This window comes from Falco biarmicus, chromosome 2, assembly GCF_023638135.1.
Source record: "Falco biarmicus isolate bFalBia1 chromosome 2, bFalBia1.pri, whole genome shotgun sequence".
In the NCBI taxonomy this organism is placed as follows: Eukaryota; Metazoa; Chordata; class Aves; order Falconiformes; family Falconidae; genus Falco; species Falco biarmicus.
In genome coordinates, this window is record NC_079289.1 from 100,802,618 (window position 1) to 100,820,543 (window position 17,926).

Sequence of the window (17,926 nt, forward strand, 5' to 3'; positions counted from 1 at the left end):
ATGTTTGTCATGCTGTCCCTGGTTAAAAATGCTCTTGTTAGAAGAGTGGCTATGCTGTCAATTTCTAAAGATAACTTTCCTGTGACATAAATTGAGTATGCATCTGAAATCCTTTATTTTAGCTTCTTCGTATAAAAAAGCAGTACAGTGTCATAGAAGAACATTCCTTTTCTGCTAAGTCACAGTGGCAATGGAAGACTTGAAAAAAAGCCGAACACATTAGGGTTTGGAGCGTGTTTTCTGCCCAGCAGGAGCAGAGCATCTGGTTTGATTTCCCTGAAAAGAAGGGATGTTGTTTGCATGTACCGAAACAGCACTGGGAACTGAGTCAGCATGCGGTTAGTAGGAATGATGGAGGATTTGCTCCAAAATTTTGCTGCTGCTCCTAATGCTAATTTAGATCGAACGTATGTGTATCTCCCAGATCTTTATTTGAAGTATTGTAGGACTGTACTTCTAATATCTGTTCTCTCATTCCTGAATAAATTATTGCAGTAGATTCTTTTTATTAATGGGCGGGATTGCATCCTCTCTGTTCTATGATTGCATTTTTTTTGTGTTTTCCTAATTAATTTTCCTCTCTGTTGCCTAAATTAAGCTGTAGACCTTCTGAAATGTGCACGTTGCTTTCATGTTTGTTCATATTGTGTATAATCTCTTTGAACAGCCTTTGGGAATTTAATACAAAAATTTTCATACTCTTCCTTTGTTGTTACAATGGTTCTTTAGTCAAAGCTGATGTTGTATGTTCATTGGCTAAAAGAGCACTCTGAAATTTTACCATTAGTTTAAGTAGCATGTGATAGTAATTACTCTTTCCAGTGTTTTATAGTCTGTATTTTTTTTAGCTTTATTTATTGACTGATGCATTACTACTTTTATAGTAATAGTTTCTTTCTTGTCACTGTTAAAATAGTAGCACACCTTTTCCCAAGTGGGAGGAAGTGTGAATAAAACTATTTTACATCTTGAGAAAATGTGATTTACAAACTACAATATGGCAGACGCTCAGAAAAGATCAAAACCTTAAATTATTTGGAGATATATTTAATTTAGCCAATTATATGATTTGGGAACATAATATGTTGAATTTTTTGTCATTTTGACAGAGAATTCCTGAAATGCAGTAACATGTTATTAGTAAATGAACACATAAGTCAAATTTCTAATTTCAGAGAGTTTTAATAGCCATTAACTGTATTGAATAGTAGTGATTTTATTTATTTTCTTTAAATCCATGCTGAAAACAAAAGTGTAAAGAAAAAAGCCAACCAGTTGCAGAATATATTGAATGTGCTGATTGCTTGTCTCAGCCTCATCAGCTTCATTTTTTTTACTATGCCAGAGAAACTTGTGTCCACAAATTCAGGCCAGGATCAGAAAACTGTGTTCAGTCTTCATCTTTGGTTTTGCTATGAACTTTTTTGTGCTGTTATATACTTGACCAATTCCTTTGTCCTCTTTGGCCATAGAATTGCCACAGTTTAATAATTCAGAAGTAGTTCTTAAAACTTAAAGTTTTTGGGTTTTTTGTAAGATTAAGTTCAGCTGTGATCATGTTAGTGGTAAAAGTAACATGGTTTGTAACATGCAAATGTGACCCGATACCTAAAGGAAAAAGCTCATTATATTCCACTTCTTTTGTTTAAGTAACTTCATAGAGTACCATCGCATTCTAATTAGCTGATGTATTTTTGTCCTCTGATACAAGCATTTGTATTTGGCTTCAGTGTTTGGGACAGTAAGAGGTGGGGAGGTTGTTATGAGTGCTGGGTGCTGCTGATGCTGCCCAGCCTGGAATGGGCGTCGGTGCAGTGATACCAGGTTGCTCGATCTGTCGGTCTGGCTGCTCCCCCGTTAGCCATGGGAAGCCCCTGCCCACCCTGGTCCCTCTGGAGAAGCGGGTTTCATGCGTGTGGTGTGTCAGAACAGGCTTTATGCATTGTCCTCATTCAGACTGCAGTGGTCAAGCATCGGCCTGCCTGACAGATAACCCCAAACAGCTCTGCCTGCATAATTGCCGTAACTTACTCTCTTCTCTCACTTGACCTTCCTTTTTGTTGTGCTTTCTCCGCCCTTTCTCCACTACAGTCTCCTCCCAAGTAAAAAAACTCTCCCTTCATTGCTTTTTTTCTAGGTTGGTCTCAGCTTTGCTGCATCCTTATCCAGATCTGCTATTTATGATACTTAGCATAAGTAATATTTTCCTTTTATGGGATTCCTGGGTATGGTTACTAACGTGCTTTTGGCCTCACAAGGAGAAGTCCTTTTCCCCATAAGATCCCCAGTGCTCCTTTCTGGTTACCTGAAGTTTGGCTGTTGCTCACGAAGCACCCTGTTAACCACCAGCAATATCCAGCTATCCTGTATACCACTACCTGTAACTTGCTAGCTTTTCACATTGTTACTTGTCATGTCTGGCAGTTTCTCTCTCATGTTGTGTCCAGTAACTTCTCATCCTGTAATGCCCTTTCTCATGAAGCTTAATTTCAGGCTGGTGCCTGGTCAGTGGCTTTGTGAACTGCCCACAGCCCTAACAATCCCACGCTTAAAGGTGGGATGGGAAGGAGCTGCATCGCTCCTCTCTCTGGTAGAGCCTGAATGGGCTCTCTGTGCTACCTCCCTGTGTAGGCTGGATACGTAGGGATAGAGCCCTGCTCTGCTGGACGTCACCCATGAGGGGTTAACTAACCGCAGACTGACCCGTTATTGCCCATATCACCTTGACCCACGAATGCAACCTCTATGTAGTAAGGCACTAAACATCAGGTAAGTCTGGTTCTTTGGCCTCAAGAGTGCACGCAGAGTCTTCTCAGCCACAGGGTCCCGAGTTGTTGGCAGGGTAGGTGGAATGTTTGTGTTGTGCCGCTGGAGTGAGCCCTTTTGCCTGTAGAATCAGATCTCTGAGCTGTTGCTGAATGTGGTCCCACTGCTGCAGGTCTTGGTAATCCCACCTCAGCGGTCTGCTCTGGGGGTAGATCTGTGTTGATTTTTAAATTATATTGCAGTGTCCAAGATGAACTTGAGTTTGGTTATTGAGAGGCAGTTTCAGTTAATAGCACTTGTGATTCACTTCAGTTTTGGACAATAGTTGTTCCATTCTCATGGCAAAATTGGTATTACCCTGCCAAAACTGCCATTCTTTTACAGTGAACCGTGGCTCAGGCTTTGCCAGGGCTATACGCTGAAGTCCAGGGGCTTTGCTGTGGCCACCTTTTCTGTAAGTTTCCCAATCCAACCCAAGGTCCCTTTTCTTCATTTAATGGGTTTTCAGCCAGAAACCAGAGTCCAAACTCAGTAAGTACCTCCCAGATTTTTTAATGTATTTCCCCATCCCGCATGGTCCTCCCTATAACTAGGTGTGGGAGTTCTGCACTGGTTCAGTATCCATCCTGTACCCTTCCTGTTGAAACTGGCAGACTCCTCCTTTGCAGTCTTCCTGCTGGACATTCCAGGTGCACTTAAATATATATTTACTTGTCTTGGAGCCCTGTAGGTAGACACTGCTCTGTTAGTTCACAGGGCCAAGGATTCTACTTCAAGTCTCAATCTGAGAGGTATGCAGTGAGAAATAGTTGTACCTGGACAAGGCCAGACCCCAAGACGTGTTCATTGAGATGCACCTGGCAGTCTCCGTTAGTTACTGAGAGATTAGTTATTCCAGTTTCCAGTGTTGCTAGCAATACACCAGGTTTTTCTCAATATTTGTCTCCCCATTAATAAAAGGTCTTCCCAGTAGCATTTTTGTTACTTCGTTTTATCCAATTTATTAGCTACTATTCTGAAACTGTTTACCAGTCCTCTGTTTATCTGTCAATGTTTATTAGCCACTGGTTCCATCTCTTCAACAAACAGAAATTTTATACTTCAGATTACATTTTAAATTAGATGTGACATTTATGCACAGATTTTTACTGCCTTTGTTTTTTCTTTCTGCTTGAGGGAAAGGTTTTAACGTGTTACTTAAAATTAGGTATTAGAGAGTTTTAACGAAAACTTAAGTACAGCAGTTAAGCTTGGATAATTAGGTATGAATATCTTCTAACTAATGTATTGAAATCATCTTCCTCTGATGTAACTTCTGTTCTGGTTCCATTATAATATTTTACTGTTCGTTCTGTTTTTTCAAGCCATTGCATACACATGTTTCATTGGCAGTTTTCTCAGCTTTTAACTCCTTAAGGACTGACAGCACTTAGGAAGTTTCCCTTCTTTTTAAAATTTTTTGTCTTACTGATACCCCTCCTCAATTCTTCTGCTACATACACACTGTACTTGAACACTTGCTTCACAGAACATTGCTGCAATCAACAGATCTGTTCCTACATTTAGCTGATTTTGTAAGTTGTTCTTTGAAGGAGTGTCCTGTAAAAGAATCAAAAAGACCTACCGAGACTGTTAGGTTACTGTGGGTTGGGAGCACTTTAGAAAAAGTTTTAACTGTGGCTAATGGAAACACCTCTAGGGTTACTTAGTTAATGTTCATCTAGGTAGTCTTGGCCTTACATAGTAATGCTCCTAGAAACACCTGGACACTGTTGGCCTTGCAAGGTCCTAGTCCCCAGAAGGTCACTAGTGCTCCTTTGTACTTCTCTCTGAGGCTTGGCTGTTGTTCATATAACACCCCCTTAACCACCTGCAGAATCCAGCCGTCCTTCATGGTGTCACCTGTAACTTCCATCAGCTTCTCACATTGGTACCTGTCAGGTCTGGCAATTTCTTTTCCCCCATCCAGTAGTTTCTCACATCCTGCTCAGCTTAACTTGGGCCAGAGCCCAGTCAGCAGGTTGTTACATACCAGTAAGCAACCGATATAAAACTAAAAGGTGGTGGTCTACACTAAGACCTAGTGGATTAAAGCCTATGGAAATTAATTGATTTCAGAATTCTAATAGTACAAGTTTTAATGTTTCTCAGCTCATTAACCTAGCTATTGGTAAAGAACTTGGAACAAAAGTTTGAAGTGGTGTCAGGTGCTTGGCAGCTTGAGCGTCTTCTCCAGGTTTAAGGAGAATATTTTGCTTACTTTGGTTTAATGCCACTTTTTCCGGTTCTGAGAATAAAACAGAAAGGCTTTTCTTTCTTTACTCCAGAAATAAAAAAATGAGTTATGAAGGGTCTTGCTCTGAATGTTGATGGTCGTGGATGTGTCAGTTATGATTGTTTTAGTACACAGCTCACCTTTGCTTTAATAAATCAGTTTTAAATGCAGAGCATATTTTGATTCTCAGACATTTAATGTAGTTTTTCTAGTAAGCTTATAAATAGGAACCTAAGGACCAACCTAACAAATCAGTTTTCATTCAGAGCTTGACATAAATCAGAATTGAAACAATTGAATAAGGAAACAATAGTCACTTTAATATACAAAGTCAGGAAGCAAAAAAAGAAAAAAAAAAGGTTTCTAATTGCTCCAAGGTTGTGTGCATTATAGTGTGTCATGCTGGATGGTAAAATTAATTCTAGCTGCTGTGTAAAGGGTGTATTTAGATGAGTTACCAGCATGTGTTAGTACTGATTTACCACAGAGAATAATTTTACCTTGAAGAACAAAGGCAAACAAGATCAATGTTGATATTTTTAAGTTCTAGGAGTTCTTTGACTGCTAATTAGATCAGTTATGTAAGTCACCTTGTGGTGGAATAATTTGAGGTAGCTTAAATTTTTTTTGTTTTGATGGACAAGTACAGAAGACAGCAGCCTGCAGCTGAACAACAAATAATCCATTCAGTCTTGAGGTAACACATTTTTCCCCCTTCCTTTTTTCTTAGGTTCCACCACATCCATCAGGTCCTCCTGTGGTTGGTGCACTCCAACCACCTGCTTTCACAGCACCTTTGGGAATCCCACCTCCTGGATTTGCTCCTGGAGTGCCACCACCACCGCCACCTCCATTTTTACGACCTGGTTTCAACCCAATGCATTTACCCCCAGGTATATTTATTTTTAGGAATATTAAGTCTTTTTTTTTTTTTTTAACCATACAGCAAATAAAAGCCTCTGCCATATAAACTGCGCAAGTATGTTTTGGTAAAGTAAATACTCAGTGTCAATATTTATACTATTTTTATAGGCTTTCTTCCTCCTGGACCACCACCACCTATAACTCCTCCAGTATCTGTTCCTCACACTCCGGCCGTAAACATCCCAAATTGTAAGTGTGTATATCTTGGGCAGGCGGCACTAGAAGGAAGGTATCGTGCAAGCAGAAAAGCTGACCTTTTTTTTAATATGTCAATGCATTGTTTCTTAGCCACAGCAAGTGGTGTGAATGAAGACACTACAAAAGATTCATCTGTAGGAAATCCCATCCCAACAGTGGTTTCTGGATCCAGGGGGAATGCTGAAACTACCGATAGTTCCAAAATATATGGGACAGTTCCACCTCCTGTAGCACCTACTAATGTACCTGCTCCTGTCACCCAAGCTATTCCACTTCTTGGTAAGTTCTTTTGTATATATTCTTCATTTTTTTGTTCCCTGAATTAAAAATACGATTTTGATTTTGTTACCGATTTACTTTTTGTGGGAAAGGAAAGCAGATTTTTCTAAACTTCTTGAAATGTCTGCCTTTCTGTTGGCTTTTTAATCAGTTTTAGAGGCTTGATTTTGCACAGAAGGAGCAATATTTTTTTATTATTATCATTGAAGACCTGTTTTCTGAAGAAACAAAAAAGCCATAATGTTTGAGTTACAAATTCAGGGCAGAGCAAAACACTATCTACCTTTTACAAATTGAGGTTTATTACCATGTAGAAAATGTAACATACAGCAAAGCATCTGTATGACGTATGAACTGTGTTTCAGGCTCAACTATTACAAGTACAAAATTAACTTACAGAGAAACAGTATTTTCTTTAGTGTATTTTTTAAATCTGTGAAAATATGATACGCTTTTCTATGTATGAAATAAATTATTTTAATAAAACGAAAAAACAAAAGCTGCTATTCAGCCCTACAGTATTACAGGTTTTGGAACCTTTTTAACAGTGTTATCTTATTTAAATATTACTTAATGGTACTTTGACTAGCAAAGCCAAGCTAACTTTGGATATCCTACATGAATTAATTTTCATGATATGATATGAACTTGGTCATATTTTTTAAGAGAGTGTATGCTGTTTAATGTTACAGAGGTCTGTTAAATATTTATTTTAGGATGGCCTTTTATGGGTCAGTCCTGAGAATATACTCAAGAGATTTGTTTCCTACAGGTTTTAATGAGATTATTACATCTATGGGATTTCAGACCTCAAAATGAGAGTCTAACAAGTGAATGGATAATTTTGTTTTAGTGTGTTTATGCCCAGAATTTTACAGTGTACACTGAAAAAAGCTCAAAAAATTGTCTCCCTGAGAGCTTACTGCTCCATTCAATTTGATGGCTAAATTTTCCAGCCGTGACGAGTGATTTTTGGATGCATCATGTTGGAAACTCTGAATAAGACCCTTTAAAAAGGCACTTTTCAAAAAGTAAAGAGCTGCTTCGCTCCGAAAATCAGTCTGCTTTTTAAAAATGAGTCAATGCAGATGGACAAAACCAGCAGCTAATTGTTTTAGAGTATCTTGGACACTAGGCAAGCAGAGAAAAGCATAAAAAAATTTTTGCAGTGACACCATGGTTTGAGAGAATTCCACAGTGTTACAGATTACCATACTACATTTAAGACATTCACATCTTAACGATGAAGTTACACTTCTTATAATTGTAACACAGTATTACCAGATTTTTGAAGTTTCATGGTACTATGTCTTGTGTGGCATAACTTGAACTTTTTATTTCAAGCTGTTGGAATGTATGAAGTTACTCTGCAGTTTGCTGTATTGCTATACACATAAGAAAAAGGTTTTACAAAGTTAAGATTGAAGTAAGTTATATACCCACATTAGGTACTTGGACAGTAGCTTTTTTTTTGTTCATACAAATTCACGGAAGCCAAATTTGATAAATCTGAAGATGAAGAACTTTCCTTTGTTTTTATTAACTTGTTTACCGAATCGTTGAGGCAGATAGTCGTCCATGTGGGCAGAGTGACTTCTCTCGATATTCAGTCTCATCAACAAGGGGATAGGAGAGTTTTTTCTTTCTGTAAGATTTCACGTGTGAGCTTACAGAGTGGTCCTGAAATAACAGCTTAGACATCTATGTGTTTACTTGAGTAATAGCATTTTATGTTGATGAGTGTCTTTATTTCGATAAGGAGTTCTTTATAATCAAGGAGTTATGTAAAATCCCTTCCATCCTGACATTTCAGAATGAAGGGGGAGAGTCCACAACCTGGCATAAGAGACAGGAAAACGAGAAGAAGCAGTTTATAGTATTTTACGTGATTAATGAATTTTAATCTTTAATCTTTGCTTTTAAAACTTTTCCATAAGCTAACACAAGTGAAACTGTCTTCTTAAAACCACTTTGATTCACTTATCAATTGAGCTTAACTCTGTGTGTGAGAGTCCAGATCTGGTCTCTCCTTAGGCTGGAAGAAAAACATGAAAGAGGTGATGTTTTCCACCACTCGTGCTGATCTAGGTAGCAAAGAAGTGTCCTTGAAGTCTTGCCCTCCCTATCCTCTGAGTTAAAGAGCTGGCCGGGCTGCATCGTCATTCCTTCCTTTTCGTTCTGTGTGTCAGGTTTCACTCCTAGGGAAGTCAAAGCATGGGAAATGGAGTGTGCCAGGGTTTCACCATGTGTGCGGACATGAGATGCAATCTACACCTGCATCCTGGTCCTGGAGCCCAGAAGTACTTGCAGGCTTGACAATTTAAATGTAGCCTTAGTGTCTGACCTACAGGCTTGCACCAGGTCAGAGGCAAAAGAACGGGACAAAGTAAATGAGTAGGTACAGCATCACCCTCAGTTAGCCACGGGAAGGTGCAGACGAGGGAAGTCAAATGCTTCAGACGGAAGGACCTCATGTTCACAAGTGCATGGTTTAGCAATTCGAATAGCTGACTGATCGTGTGACTGGTTTCTCACGAAGTCCTCAAACTGCTTGTTAAACATTCCCATGATGTGGCTCTCCAAGCTGAGATAAGAAGGTGGAAGAAAGATTTGTTTGACAGCATCGTGAAGTATGTCATGAGGACTCTGCTTGGGGAAATAGGGATGAAGGGGCTTGAGTAGTGTAACATGAAGAATGAAGAAATGTTCTTCGGATATTTGGGCAGGATAGAAGAACTTACTTCAGCAGGCTGAATTCAAGGAATGAAGATTACTCTGAAGAGACTGTCATAGAAATCTAAACCTTGCTTGAGAACGCCTTATGTAATCTGTACAAATGCAGGAGCTCTTTTTTAATTTTTGTAACTTCTCAATGAAGCTTATCTATCTCTCTGTTCAGTTTTTATATGGAAGACATGTTGCAAAGTAATTCTAAACTGATTATTGTAAGATTTCATATGCTTTCTTAGTAATGTAAGTTACGTTCTGTTTCATCTCCACTAATTTCATTCGTTCCTTCAATGTAATTCTTTCATCATGTCCAACAAAGACATGTTTGTGCTTCAGAGGAGTGATCCCTCGCAGAGATTGTGTCTGAATTTTTTTATGCTTATTACTAAAAACCACCTTCAGGTTGTTTCGCTTTTAGTTGTATCCTTGATCACATTCGCTGCTGTTATAGCTTCTTGTTCTTAACTTGAACAAGACAATCCAGACTGTAACTGGTTTTGTGAGTGTGTGCTCATATGTAATTTTTTAAATGATCTGCAAAGCAGATATTTTTAGACTCCTTTTACGTGTGCATATTGCAGAAGGTGACAGGCTTTTAAATCATTTTTGATTTGCCAACTTGTTCTTAGTGTTGAGCAAACGCTGTAATTTGGACCAGTAATAAACTGCTGTTGCAGATGCTGTGTTTTGAATATTCAGATTCTGTGATCTATTACCTTGATTAAATACACCGTGTTGCAGTTTGTAGGTTCTGGTCTAGTGCTTTTTACCGAAGTTCCTACAACGATGATTACATATTATCAAAGATCAATTATACTGTAGTTCTCATCAAACTGGGTATTCATTTTCTGTTCATGCATGCTGAATTATTATTATTCTTTTCTCCCTTGCTGGTTTGTTCTTAAGTTAACTACATGGTCTTTTTGTAATCTGCATTGAATTATAAAAGACTACAATACTCTCTTGAGCTCATCAGACTATTGCTACATTATAAAGTGGATACTTCCTTCACAGGAAGGATGAGCTTTTTATTAATACAGGATATGAACAGTGAGAAAGTTAATACAGTCCTAGATTTCTTGTGATAGCCCATTTTAAAAGCATAACAAACACTGCATGTTTGCTGGTTTTTTATTTTTATATATATATATAAAAATATATATATGTCTGTTGCTTTCATAACTACCGAATGAGAATTCAGAGGTAAGGGAGTGTGAGCTCTCGGACATCATTCATGGAATTCAGTTTTGCCTTGATGATTCCTTGACCCAGATCAGTTTAGCGTTTGTGTTTTCTAAAGCAGGAGTTCTGGAAGTCTTCGTGCCAGTAACCAACACCATACACATACAGTAGTTTGACTCTTAGATCCTTGTTTAAGCATCTTACACAAATAGGAGCAAGCTCCTGCCGGCTTCAGTGATGGCCATGGACCACCCTGAAAAATGTTGGTATTTATGGCAAGCTATTTGAGCTGTGAATCAATACTGAGGCTCTTAAGTTTAGGCTTCTTTGTGGTCTTGGCCTGGTCTAAAGGATTCCAGAAAAAGACACAAGACAGAACGTTACTGCCCCTCTTTCAAGAATTTCCTAGTAGTATTTAATGTTCTAGAATTTTAAGATGCAACAGTCCTCCAGGGAGAATTAATGTGACATGCTACATGTTGCAGAACATCGGCATCAAACTCGAAGTGTAAACATTTAGCCCATTCTGCTGGAATTGTAAGCCTTTGATTTCTTGTTCTCATATATATTTCTATCAGATTTGCAAAGGAGCTGTATTTGAAGCAGGATTGCTGTCAGCTACAGGAAACACCATTCCTCCATTTGCTTTCTTGTAACAGCACAGCTGAGAAGTATTGTAACTGACTGTAGGAGACGCTGTAATCACTTAACTGAACAGAGTTCTGTTTAAAAAAATAAAATTAAAAAATCTTTTCAGCTAGGCTAGCATTTGTAACACTGATAATTATCACAATGGCCTTTGTCCAGCCAGAAGAGAAGATAATCGGACATGGAATTACAGTGACACAGAAATCTGGCTTTTTACCTAATTTATCAAAACAGTAAGGACTACTCCAGTTACCTCTCTGGATAGAAGACACTTCTTCAGGACAGCTGTAGGCATTTTGGGCTATGTTGGAAGGGTAAAATGAAATTGTTTTTGACACTATGTGATTGTTCTTGCACCTCTGAAACAACACTCGTGGTTGGCGATGGGTTTTCCTAGCACGCTTGTGTTCTTCATAGTAAACACTTGGCAAGTTCTGAGGACCTTTCACTATGTATCACTGGTAAAATTTACAAATAAAAATAAGTTGTGAAAGGAATCCATATTTTACACATTTGAACAGCATGACATATTAGGTGTATGGTCTGGGGGCTGCGTCTGCACTATTAAAAGCCATGTCTTAGCCAAGTCACGCAGAATAAGGAGCTGGTGGAAGGGAGGGTTGTGTTCCATACCCATAAGCAAGAAGACGAGAGTTAGCTACTACAAAAAGGCTTACAGTTATGAATGAATAAATAAAATACAGGCTGGGGCAGATAAATTCCATCACTCGTCTGCACAGGTATGAGATGGTCGTTAAATCACGTTACTGTTCTACTGCCTTTCCCTATATAAGGGACAACAAAGGGCTTTAAATTTTCCTAGATGTTGCGTGTGCCGTCTGTACCACTAATTTTTCTGGGCATTTTCGGTAAACTTAAAGAGCTGTCCAGACACACATCCAAGACACACACCATTAATTGGTGCCTGATTTGTCAGCACAGTGAGGAAACTCATGGTTCTTTCTACAGTGTACTTCAGACTCAGAATTGGAGTGGGCTGATTTAAAATAAAAAGCGTTCAGCTGCCCTACTGATGCAGTCCAGATTGAAATAGAATGAATTTCAGATACCATTATGCTGCTTCTGCGCTGCATTTTGTGTAGAAATAAAGTCGAGAAATCAAATTACTCATACTTGTTAAATTTAAAAAAACTTTTCACACTTGCCTCATGTGCTTGCTGTTGTAACCCACATCTACTCTGCTGCTGTAGAGCAGAATCATCTGCTTCTCCTCTTCGGCTCGTTAGATCTCGGGCATTCTTTTCTGCCTTATTTTTAATCTTTTGTGGAAGAATTTACCTATCGACAAAAATATGCCCAAACCTCAGAATTCAGCATAATGACATTCTTGGAAGACACCGTTAGCCATATGTCTGTCCCATCAGATCTGTAGTACTAATCCGTGGGAGGAGTTTAAACTAGGTGACTTACAGCCCTGGTTAGGAGCTAGGAGGAGGGGGAGGGCTGTGCATTTTAAAGTTAAAAAGGAAAAAAAACCAAACACCAAAACCAGATAAAAAAATACTGTTGCTGTTGGAACATTTCTTTCAAAGAGTGGGACCTATCAAGCCGTGTCTTAAAAGTGACTGCTTGGAGGGGAAGGTAAGATGATGCCGTGGAGCGGAGAAATATTCACGTTGTTGTCACCTGAGTTCTGACCAGCAAAGTATAATTTCCTTCCAATCTGAATATAAAGAGGACTCAGATAAAAAGGTTTCTGCGAGAGATGTTCTTAAGCATAAGAAGTGGTGTGGTGAGGGGCAACATGGATGTTCTTCAGAAGGCTCAGGCGTATTTGGGATGGAAATGCTACATAAATCAGATGGAGGAGGAGGGAAGCTGCGGCAGGTGATTGGGGATGTCTGCTCCGCTGTGCTCATTGAACTGAAACCAAAGTGCCGTTTTCACTGAGGACGCTGCCAAGTACTTAATTCTAGTATTAATTTACATAGCTATTTCACGTTCTGGTTTTACCCAGGGCAGGAGTTACAAGATTTTACGTAACCGTCAGTCTGAAGTTTCATTTTTATTAATATATGTAGAAGTAAAACATTATTTATAGTCTCAACAAATTTTTAATGGAGCGCAAGATGGCTTAGGAGAGATTTGTGCTTTTTCTGCTGGCTGGCAGCTGTTGATTCCTTTAAATTTCAGTTGGGGAGTTGAAAAAACAACACATGCTTCCTCAGATCTGGAGCTTATTTTCAGGTAAATAACGGCTAGTGAGGAGCAGAAAGCAGCTAGAACCTGTGTAAAGGCTACAGAGAACATGAGACTACAGTGTTACTTGCTCAAACAAAAGGAGTCGCGCAAGATGACATGGCACATGCTCGTTGGTATGCAGGGCTCATCTGGAGCTCGGTAATCCTCGTTCATTTTGGGTCGTGTTGGTGTCAACAAGCTTTGGGCTGAGCTTTCTCAAATGGTACATTTTGAGAGTAAAGTCTTCTTCCTCTTCATGAGACTATGCTAGAAACTAGAGTCCAGGAATAAAAACGGGAAACGCTTGGTGTTGGATATGTGCTGTAAAGGATGGAAAATTGTAGTTTTAAAAGAAAAAACAAACCATAAATCACATGTTGCATTTCCTTTTGGTTTACGTTGCCAGGTTTATTCTGCTAAAATTAAACTTTGTCGTATCCCTTTTCTCTGGAATGGTAAATCAAACTCTGTCATTTCCTGCTGCTACTCCAGCCCTCTCCCCTCATCGCTTGCTGTATCTGCTGCCTGTTCAGTGTGCCAAAAATCTTGACAACCCGTTCAAATCTCAAGCATTTTAGCCAGATGAGATTTTGCTGATGTTTGTAATAGAGAAGAAATGTTTTAAAGCTAACTGAAGGTGAGGTGTCTTTAATTAGAAGCCTGGGAAGCATAACCTATTAGGAAGGTGCTTTGTCAGCAGTTGACGAAGCAAGACACAAAGCTGGAGATCAGGAAGAGCTTGGACCTGCAAAATGGCAATGGTTTCTTCACAAAAGGAAGCCTTTAGAGTAAGTCATTAGTTGCTGCCGCTGCAATATTAATTATTTCTGGCACAACACAGACCTCTGTTTAAAGACGATGCTCTCTTTACAGTACATAAACCAGCACAAGAAGCTTTGCAGGCTGCTCCCCTCCGCCCCCCTTCCCCTCTCATTTGGGTGTTGAAATTCCATGAGATAGCTTCAGAATGTATTTGAAATTAATGAAGATGCTTTTGTTTCCCTCCTGCCAGCCTCTGATTTTACTTTGTGCGTGTGTGTGTTTGTTTCAGGCACTCAAGGAGTCGCACCACCCCCGCCGGCCCCTGTTGTTGGGTTGCAGACTCCATCCACTGGCCTCCTGGGTGCCCGGCCGGGTTTGATACCACTCCAGCGACCACCGGGAATGCCACCCCCTCCTCTGCAGCGGTTTCCCTTGATGCCACCGCGACACATGCCTCCTCACATGATGCACAGGGGGCCCCCGCCGGGGCCAGGGGGCTTTGGGATGCCTCCCCCCCACGGAATGAAAACCCCCTTCCCACCACCGGGCCACTTCGTGAGACCTGGGGGGATGCAGGGAAGCGGGGGGCCAGGCGGACCCGAGGATAACAGAGATGGGAGGCAGTTTAGGAATGACAGGCAGTCGTTCACGCCTAACAGAGACCAGGAAAGGTTTGGAAGGAGATCTTTTGGAAATCGGGTAGAAAACGATCGCGAGCGCTATGGTAACCGCAACGATGACAGAGATCACGAGCGACTTGGTAATCGCGACAGGCGAGACTGGGGACGAAGAAGCCCCGAGCGCGACAGACACAGAGACTCGGAGGACAGAAACAGGCGGTCCAGCAGCCATCGAGACAGAGAGAGAGATTCGAGAGACAGGGAGTCTCGTAGAGACAAGGAAGAAAATCGAGGAAAGGAAAAAGCAGAGATGACAGACAGGGCAGACGGCGACAAAAACCATGAATCTCACAGTGGCAAAATGGAAGACGCAGACATTGTTTCAGAACTTGCTGCGGGAGAGTCTGAACCTGCAGGTGTAAAACCTGTGGAAGAGTTAACATCCGAGGCTACCTCATCTGCGGAACAGGCGGAAAAGGAAATGGGCTCAGTGGCGGAGGCTCCTCGCTAGGGACTGGAAGTTGTCGAAAGATGACAGTGACATTTGTTGGAGTGTAGAGCTTTAGAGTTGTACAGTCTGCTGTATTATATTTGCTTCTGCTTATATCACAGCCCCTCAGTAGTTGGTGGGGAATTGTAAGCAATTTGATTGCTTCCCTTCTATTTAAAATAGCCACAACATAACATGGAATACTGAAGATATGATTAAAATATTACCCATTTTTGCTGTAACTTTTTTAAAGTTTTGACTTTAAAAAGTTTACAAATCAGAAGTAGAAGTGCTTTCTATTTTTTTTTTAATTTAAGAAAAGGTAACGGTGAAAGCTCCTCAAAACAATAGGGATGTGTTTTTAATAAACTCTATTTTCGTAACAAACTTTAACGTGTGCTATTCTTCCTACACTGCACTGAAGTGGAAAAGGAGTGTTCAACATCTTAAAGTTTGAACTGTTAATGTTGTACTGAGTCTAAATTAGACTGTTCTGTTTATATTTGTTAAAAGAAGAAATACATCTGTTTGTGTAGCTATTCACAGAAGCAAATTTTTATTTGTAATTAATAGTCATCTTGATTTTTAGATTGCTGCATTTTAATGATCTACTTGACCATACTAGGTAAAAAACTTAGTGGTTTTAAAATGTTAATTGAAGAGTTAACTGTTTAGTGTTTGCAATGCAATCAGTTTTCTTTTTCTTTCTTTTTTTCCCTTTTTTCCCCCCTTCCAACCGGTTCTGTGGTAAATGTTGCCCTAATTAGCCTTTTTTTAAAAAAGTGGACACCTTCAGACATACTCAGTCTGCTCTGCTTGTGATGTTATGAAATTACTGTGTGTGGTGGGCTGGGGAGCACACCAGTTTGGCATCTTTTGTACTTGTTATTCATTGATGCTTTTTGGAAAGTGGGGCGAAAGAAGTCGGGAGACACCAAAACACGATATAAAATGCGAACCTATTTTTTTTAAAATGGGGCTGGGAAAAGGAAGGGAGGTGGGAGGGTGCGCGAGGATTTTAAAATGCTGCCTCTTCATTCACATAAACCCGGGCTGCTTCTGTTGTCTGTGTTAACGATGTCTACCTCCTGTAATCCTGCAAGAGGTAGGTTTAAAATTTTTACCCACCCGAGTGTTGTACCTCTCAAGACTAATGGACAAAGAGTGCATTTTCTTGTATTTATGTAAGTTTTGCCACCTTCTCTCCATATCACTTAAGTAATTTTGTCAGATTTTAAGAAGGCAAGTGCTAGCTCTCAGTGGTCAGCCCTTCAGGCAGGCACGAACAGCTTTGAAAGAGGCCGCGCTGCACGGAGGGCATCGGGCCCTGGCAGCTCTGCCCTGAAACACGCTCGCTCGTCCTTCAGCCACGCGCCAGGCTCGGGCAGCACCAGGCCTTCGGTTGAAGCTTGTTTTAACTCTAGAAGCATAGTGGGAAAATTGTGTGAATCCTGTGCATATTTCCTTTTTTTTTTTTTTTTTTTTTCGTCCTTGATATAAGTGTGTTCTACTTTTAAATTTGGGGGTTCTTTTTCCCTAAGTGAAGGGCAGCTGCTTTCTTACATCAGTACTTTTTCATAGCTGCTCTGCAGCAGAGGGAATTTTTCTGGGAAGGGGAGGGGGAAGCAGACATGGAGTTATGGATTGGGGAAAGGACATATATTTTTATGTTCTTGCAATAGCAGAATAAAGAGAGAAAAAAACTGCTTACATATTTGTAGTGACCTCAGCTTCCATGTGTTACAACTTCTGTCCTTACTGTTTGTTTCATGTTGGGCCAGCGGAACTAACTTTTTTCATATAAATGCAGACATTTATGTCTTATGTTTAAGACTTGTCTTAGTAAAAAATGCCATAATTTTGTAAGGAGGTAGGATTTTTTTTTAACGAATACACTTTATTAAAAATTTGAAGACAAGAATGAAAGAGATAGAAGGCTTATCTGTTCACACAAATGCCACCTGACATTCTCTCCCTTTCCCCTATCAGGAATTTGAAAACAAAGCCTAGGAGAACCTTGAATGTCCTCTGCAGAACAATTCCTTGCTGCCTTCTGAGGCAGTGACTGCATAGTGTGCCTACTAGCGATGCATCATCTTTACAGCATTGCTAGTGTAACTACATGCTACCCTTCTACAGCTACCCAGTTTGTGCATGAAGATTAATTAGCTCCATGCAAGCATCCGTTACCGCTAAAGACAACACACCGTTAGCAATTAACACCTTTGTTACTGAGCCTACACCTGCCAGTTACAACAATGTGTACACAAACCACGCGCTCCTCCTACACCCTTCAGTCCGGCACTTTAGGCTAGCATGCCATCGGGCACGGAACCCAACGGGAGAAACCAGGTGTGACAGTAAGGACCGGCACGTACCAGGCTTTCAGAGGAGCAAGGTCAGCACCGAGAAGGGCTCGGGGAAAAGGGGCTGCCAGAGGCGGCATCCCACGGTAGCTTGACCTGCAGCTGTCCAGTTAACGCTCATGTTTTTCTCCTGCCTTAGTGAAAGGGGAGACGATGTAACTGTCCTTCAAACTTCTGAAGCGCAAAGAGGTGACTGTGATATTTGTGGGTGTTCAGTGCTCCGCATCCCCTGATGCTTACGGAGGGAGCTGAAAGATGCAGGCACTAACTTAATTCTGCAGCAGCAGCTGAGTCCGAGCATAGACTAATCTGCAGGAAGAGGTACAGGTGGGTAGAGACTCTACACACAAGCGTTTGCCACCTGCAGTGAATATACATTTGAAGTGTTTTCACAGTATTCTTGCTATACTACCAAAAGCCATTCTGTTTGTAACACACTACACTGGAATCTGGGTGTCTAGAACTACAACTGACTACCTACCAT

General features: G+C 40.4%; 1 protein-coding gene across 3 annotated transcripts in view; it reads left to right on the forward strand.

The window, feature by feature from the left end:
* Positions 1-15,615, forward strand: part of SCAF4 (SR-related CTD associated factor 4) — a 47,070-nt gene extending 31,455 nt beyond the window's left edge. For all 3 annotated transcript variants that reach the window (XM_056326947.1, XM_056326946.1, XM_056326949.1), the window contains 4 exons: positions 5,772-5,934; positions 6,074-6,154; positions 6,254-6,442; positions 14,256-15,615. In XM_056326947.1, coding sequence (XP_056182922.1) covers positions 5,772-5,934; positions 6,074-6,154; positions 6,254-6,442; positions 14,256-15,097 — 1,275 coding nt within the window. In that variant the 3' untranslated portion in view covers positions 15,098-15,615. The remainder of the gene's footprint in view (positions 1-5,771; positions 5,935-6,073; positions 6,155-6,253; positions 6,443-14,255) is intronic.
* Positions 15,616-17,926: the final 2,311 nt, after the last annotated feature.